Source organism: Amphiura filiformis, chromosome 7, assembly GCF_039555335.1.
Source record: "Amphiura filiformis chromosome 7, Afil_fr2py, whole genome shotgun sequence".
Classification (NCBI taxonomy): Eukaryota; Metazoa; Echinodermata; class Ophiuroidea; order Amphilepidida; family Amphiuridae; genus Amphiura; species Amphiura filiformis.
The window spans coordinates 67,067,218-67,074,314 of record NC_092634.1 but is presented as its reverse complement, the minus strand read 5'-3'; the positions used below and the strand labels follow the sequence as shown (position 1 = coordinate 67,074,314).

At 37.7% G+C, this 7,097-nt stretch overlaps 1 protein-coding gene across 1 annotated transcript; it reads right to left on the bottom strand.

The window, feature by feature from the left end:
• Positions 1-318: 318 nt before the first annotated feature.
• On the bottom strand, positions 319-6,042 carry LOC140156439 (uncharacterized). The gene is made up of 2 exons (XM_072179388.1): positions 5,961-6,042; positions 319-2,515 (listed from the first exon to the last, which is right to left on the bottom strand). Exon 2 carries the CDS (start codon positions 2,401-2,403, stop codon positions 373-375), a length of 2,031 nt encoding a protein of 676 aa, XP_072035489.1. The 5' UTR covers positions 2,404-2,515; positions 5,961-6,042; the 3' UTR covers positions 319-372.
• Between the last annotated feature and the right edge of the window lie 1,055 nt (positions 6,043-7,097).

The window sequence follows — 7,097 nt, the reverse complement described above, 5'->3', positions numbered from 1 at the left end:
TTTGTAAGTATGAGATCATTGAGATGATACATTTTGGCTACTTAGTGCACAAATCAATGAGGCAGCCTTTATTGTGCATGTCATAAAGTACCGAAAACTAAATAGCTGCCTCATGTGTAATTATATGTTATACATGCAAATAACGTTCAAACTTTGAGCTCGCGGTGGACCCATTTCCCGACCTCTGTTAGAATTTAAATTTGGACCACTTATTTAACTTGACAAGTGGCACACTTTAATCATATGAGCAAAAAATAACATTGACATGAGGGGCGTTTGATGCACCCTAATGTTCATTATTCACAGCAGATCAAGTTAGCACTCTAGCCAGCCAAATGGAGTTCATCAGTTACAAAAATGCATAGAATTAAATTAATGATCTTTTGAAAACTGAATCAGTGAATCTACCATCGTATGGAAGTCGGAGCTGCTCATTGGGTATGGTGGGTGCGTGGTAGCATGAGCCGCGCTGACTTGATCGTACGGATCAGGAGGACCTTGTCGTATTATTGGGACCAGAGTAGAATTCACAAACTCTGTCTCTATGTGATAACCTGTACTACTGACGACCTGTTCAGAAGTGTGAGAAGGAGGAGGAGGAGGAGGAGGAGGAATACTATCGCTACTTTTGATAGCGACTGGTATTACTTCTACCGGAGCGCTATTATCTGGTGGACGAGGGCGCCTTCTCTGCCCGCCCCCTGCTTTTTTACTCTTTGCGTGTCCATGCATCCCATGGACACCCTTTTCGTGAGTCTTCAGTGCGCTCCTTTGAGTGAACTCCCTTTTGCATATCTCGCACATGAATTTCACCCCGAGGTGCACACCTTTTTCGTGAGTCTTCAGAGTTGCTTTTTCGCGGAAACCTTTTCCGCAGAAGCGACAGATAAACGGCCTTTCGTCGCTATGCGATCGCATGTGCGTGTTCAATATACCTCTAGACCTATACCGCTTCTTGCATATCTCGCATTCGTAACGTTCCCCTGTGTGGACTTGTCGGTGATACTTCAAAAGCGCAGCCGTTGTGAATGCTTCCGGGCAATCGTCACATTTAAACGGTTTCTCACCGGTGTGAATACGTTCGTGTTCACGAAGATTGCTCTTGTCGCGATATCCTTTACCGCAATGTTGGCACATGTACTTAAACCCAGTGTGAATTTGTTTATGATAGCTCATTGCACTGTGCGTTATAAAATGTTCATTACAATACACACATTTATAAGGTTTCTCACCGGTATGTATCCGCTCGTGCGAATTAAGACTGAATTTTGACGGGAATTTCTTTCCGCAAAACTTGCACGACAGCATGCCGTCCCCAGTGTGGGTACGCTGATGAATACGTAAGCTTTGCATGGACGTGTACGTTTTACCGCACTTGCTGCATTTGTAGGTTTGTTTCTTGCCGTGTGTGTAGCGGTGGCGCCGTGCTTTTTGCACATCTGGAAATTTCCGTCCACAGATCTTGCATATGGTGTTTTGTACTTTGTGAACGGACATGTGCTTCTGTAACATTCCTTGGTGCAAGAAGATACGATCACACTTCTGGCATTTGAAGGCAATGCGTTGACCAGCGTGGATGTTCAAGTGCAGCTTCAACTCCGGTTCTGTCTTATAATGCAAATTACACAATCCGCAATGATACTGCCCTTTAGTGGACGAACCGGCTGCATCAGTTTTGGGCTTATACTTAGTGGTAAGATGTTTCAGCACAACACTGGCTGTAGTGTTACCTTTTTTCTGCTGCGCCACTTTTGACGCACCTACTTGTCGTTGATTGTTTGAAACATTCTGTGTGAGAATACCTTTCTGAACCACACTTCCTAATTTTTGTTCTATATTACCAGCAGCGTTCAATTTGTGCACCACCGGCTTCACGTCATGCTCTTTAATGGCGTGTCCTTTCCACGTCTCAAAATGTTCTCGACAGATTTTGCAATTGGTGAGATGCCAGCTCATCGTGACAAATTCCTTGGCGTCTTTCCAGGTGAAGAGCACCAATTCTTTATTTTCTTTATTGGACGCTTGCATTTGATCCTTCTGCAGTGCTTCACCCTGTGCTTGCTGCACTGGAACTGAGTCTGCAACCTGTCCCCCGACAGGAGGTGGAGGGGGCGAAGGTTTGGCATTGGAAGTTGTTTGCAAGTTACTTGATTCAAAGTGAAGTGCAGCTTGCTGCTCACTAGAGGTTGTCCTGGATGCCATACTCTCTTGCAAGAATCCTTCCAGGACCCCAAAGTCAACTTCACCATGATGTTCTTGTCCTTTGTGACTCATCTGGGCTGGTTCTGCTGTAGTATCTTCCCCTCCTCCAGCATCGCTCTCAGATGCATAGCTGCTTTCAGTTACAGAATCATCTTCGATATCTTCTTCAAGTTTCGACTTTGCTGCCACGGACTGATCCATTTGTTGCCATGCAAATGTTCAACAATGCAAAGTGATCAACTTGGTACTGCATCTGTTTTCACAGCTACTGAGTTGAATCTCAATGGACATTAGGAGGACTCGGCTACAAATGCTGTTAATAAAAGGTAAAAGAAATTAAAAATCAGTTTAAAATTATAAATAATTGCATGGGCCAATATTCACATGCAGTATGCATTGATTATTCATCCCCATTTACACTTATACAGTACGGTATGACATTATACAAAAAAATGTACAGACATGTACATCCCGATTCCAGAATAATACAGCACTATTTTTTTTATTAAAAAAAAAATTAGGTTTTTATTTTTTGCACCAGAGGTTATTTATTCTGTTTTAATGTTGAAATTTGGATGAAAGTTCATTGAGGGGTAACGTTTATTGGTTTAAAAACGACAAGGATCTTGCAAAAGATTGTAAATTAATTTTGCTAACATGAAGTACATACACATGGACTCCTTTATAAAGCGTTTATATCCTCGCGATCACGAACAGTCATTGTCGTGAGTGACAAACTGACATATTATACGTGTGATTTGTCATATATCTCTAGGCATGCTAGGCCAGCCAGGCTAGGCATGATCACAAAATTTTCAAGTATGTTTTTTCACATTTTGTTTAAAAAGGTGATCATTTAACTTAAAAAATGAGGGGTCAACCATGTCTGTAGCTCAAATATCAACAAAGTCATGGGCAAATGTCTGTTTTTAAAATTTTTCATTTTTCTGCGGCCATCATTGACAATGCCTTACAATGACTTACTGTACAAAAGAGCCAGTAATGCATCATTTTTCACCACGATGATCCGTTTTACACAAAGGCGATTTTATTTTATGAAATCTAACTATCACTGCATGATGACTTCTGTATCAAGGATAAAGGACCAGCACTTTTTAGACTATGTCTCCAAGTTTCTGGTGTCCAAATTTCAAAATTTTGTATTTTCCTATGGGGATTACACAGTTAAGCCATTTACTGTGGTCACAACTTTTTGAGCTTTTTGAGTTGAACGTCGGCCTCTATAATAAGCAATGTGGACATACCTAGCCAGGCTAGCGTAATTTTAGAGAGCGAGAGCGTGAGCGTCTTAAGACCACACTGGACAATGCAGGTAATACGCTTAATTTGTAAAAGGAATTTGTCAAAACATTTTTGTATAGATTATGCAAGGTCTTTATTATTATAATTATTATAAAGCTTACATTATTATTTTATTACACATTGCATAGTGTCATCGCCCCGATATGTTCATGGCAGAAATCGCCATGATAGGTTGAATCCACCGCCACGCATGGCTATTTTGTATCGACCTGTTTAATAGTTTTGAGTCGCATAATGGGCCGAAGGACATCTGACTAAGGCTACTGACAATAGCCCGATTAGCTCGGTGACTGACCTTGCTAGTGTGTGAGTCGAGCATTGACGCCATACATGTAGGTCATATGCCTTTAGACTACCTTCACGATGCGGATTGGCCTATACACTGCGCTATATAATTCGGCAGAATTATAGTCAGTTTTTGACTGAAGACGCAAGCTACTCTCTCAAGACGCAAGCTAAGGCCAAGTAACAAAAATAACATGTATAATGTCCGGACTTTTTCAAAAACCGGTGAGGGATGTCCTTATTATAATTTTGTTATTCATTATTGTGTTATTTTTTTACCATTCATTTCTGTGTAATATTGCAATTGCAAATATATTTTCATGACTAAACGGTTGTTTATGGTCGTGCGTCATGAATTGGGGTATAGGAAAAGGTGGAGGCGTTACATTTTTTCATTTTATATGGGACGTTTTGTCCCAGATCTCAAGAATGGAGAGGGGTACTGAGTTAGTTTTGGTCTCATTTTGTTGCTAATTTATCTAGCTAAAATTGTGGAAAGTAAAAACTTCACACTGTATATACTTTTTGAGATATTGCAATTCAAACGATGCAGAGTCAGGGGTTGAGGTGCCTACGGTTGAGGCATGTGTTAAAGTATAGGGAATATTGATTTTTCAGGCCTCCCGAATTTATTTTTTACTGCAACTTTGTAACCCAGCAAGGTATTGAGATGGATTATGTACCATTGTTTTGGTATTGATGTCTAGTTTACAATTTGACCAGTTTTACTCCAAGCTAGGATAATTTGTTGTAAGTGTGCTGCATTCTGTGTCATGGGTTCTAGGCTTTTCCTATACATTACTGTGTTAACTATTCATTTATGCTCCGAAATGTTCTGAAGGTCATATTTCTTGAAGGAGTTTCTCCACTGCTGTAAAAGTTTACATTTTTTGGATGGAAATTTGATGAGGAATTCAAATATGCCACTGACTTTTGTGTGAGGCATGGAGGAAAAAAGTTTTGATTGAAAATGTAATAAAAATCATAAAAACTATGTACGACTTTTGAAAACCCTGTATCTCAGTTAGGCAACATAACTCATCGTTACAAGTTTGCTTTTTTGAAAGCCTACAATGTTATTAGCACATCTAAAAAGGTTTTAGCAGAACAGGTGTTTATGTTAGTAAATAAGAGAGGAACAAAATAGTATACTTTTTGAACCAAAATTCAACTTTTCCACCCTATATGACATTTGTGGCACCCTGTATATTGACCAATTGTTTGTGCGTGTGCATTCCTGGTACTCTAAGCTTTACAGTGATATATAATTTTATAGGGTTTTGATGAACAGTTTGTGAATTAGATCAGTTTAAGTACAAAACATGTAAATTGTTCAATTTTTTAGTATGTAACGCATTTGGCCCCCAATTCATAGGGTATATTGCTGATCCATTGATTATCCTTTTCTGGTGCATTGTGGGATTGAAAAGGGGGCAAATCGATCGCCAATTTGCTCCCTTTTCTATCCCACAATGCACCAGAAAAGGATAATTAATGGATCAGCAATATACCCTATGGCGCACGACCTTATGCCCTCGGGCCGCTTCAACCGTTTAGTCATGAAAATATATGAATGAACCCCTAAATAATTCATACATACATGCATGTATATACACGCTATATAACGGCGCGCGTGATTGGTCGAGAGCCGGGCATAAATGTAACAACGTTTATGCCCGGTGGCCGGGCCCGGATGTGCGATCACGGGGTAGGAAAACGAAGGAAATTCGTGGTTTTTAATGATGTTAATTGTTATTTTTTGTTATTATTTTGATGAAATAAGAATCACAAAATGTTCTGGTATGTATGAACGGGGTTCATTCACATATTTTCATGACTAAACGGTTGTTTATGCCCTCGGGCCGCAAGCGGCCCCTCGGGCATAAACAACCGTTTAGTCATGAAAATATATGAATGAACCCCTAATTTATAACACTGGCTGTTGACACTGCACTGTGCATTGTACAATACATACATACATGGTCATGGTTGTTGAATTCAGCAACCCTGTTGCGATCATTTAATTACACGTTTTTCACATCAATGCTGTCATTTACTACTGAATTTGTTTACACTACACACAAACGACTTCCTTAATTTTATAATGTACGTATTTGAAAAACAAAAAAACAAAGGAATTCACCACAAACCGTGAAAATCATCCGCCCTGTCAAACTTCACCGAAGAAATGAAGACTGTTTATTTTCTTTCGCAGTCTGTTTGTTATAGGTTGAGACAAGTTGAGATGCAGACAGTCAAAGAGGAAAGACGGAAGACTGTATAAAATTCTAGTAGATATTACACTCCTACGTACATTTGTTTCAGTGACTGCCCGATGTATTAGCATCGTCACTGCAAAGCCTGTAACAGATACAGAGTTGTCAAAAGTTTTTGACAAGTTACGTAACATTGAAAAAGTTTTCCATCAAAAAAAAAAAAAATAATAATAATAAGGCCATATAAAATTAATATTTTGGTTCTCGTCCAGAGGATTTTCATGAATTGATGAGGGAGGGAGGTGTTTTTGTTTTTTTGTTTTTTCCAATGTAAAATCAGCATTGTCAGTAGTTTTCGGTCTTTTCCAACAGTGCTTGAGGAAACGATGAGGCACTTTTTTTTTTTTTTTTTTTGTGAGATTCTGAGAGATAAACCCCCTAGAGTACCACAAAAAGACTTGGAAGTGATCCTTGTTCTCTAATAAACTTATTTATGTATGAAAAATTCATAAATCATTCCAAAGTCTAAAATAATTGAAAAATCTATAAAAAAAAATCAAAAAAAAATCTGACAATTCCCAGAAATTGAGGAGGAGGGACGAGAACCAAAACATTAATTTTATACGGCCTAATAATAATAATAATAACAATAATAATAATAATAATAATAATAATAATAATAATAATAATAATAATAATAATAATAATAATAATAAAATTGTGCTTGTCTATTTATTTATTTATTTATTTATTTATTTATTTATTTATTTATTTATTTATTTATTTATTTATTTATTTATTTATTTATTTATTTATTTATTTATTTATTTATTTAGTTATTTATTTAGTTATTTATTTATTTATTTATTTATTATTAATTCATTGATTCATCTATTTATTTATTTAATGACTTCCTACTTACTTTGATTGATATTTTGATTGATGTGTGAATTGATATGTTGATCGATTGATTGAGTGAGTGAGTGATTGAATGATTGATTGATTGATTGATTGATTGAGTGAGTGAGTGAGTGAGTGAGTGAGTGAGTGAGTGAGTGAGCGAGCGATTGA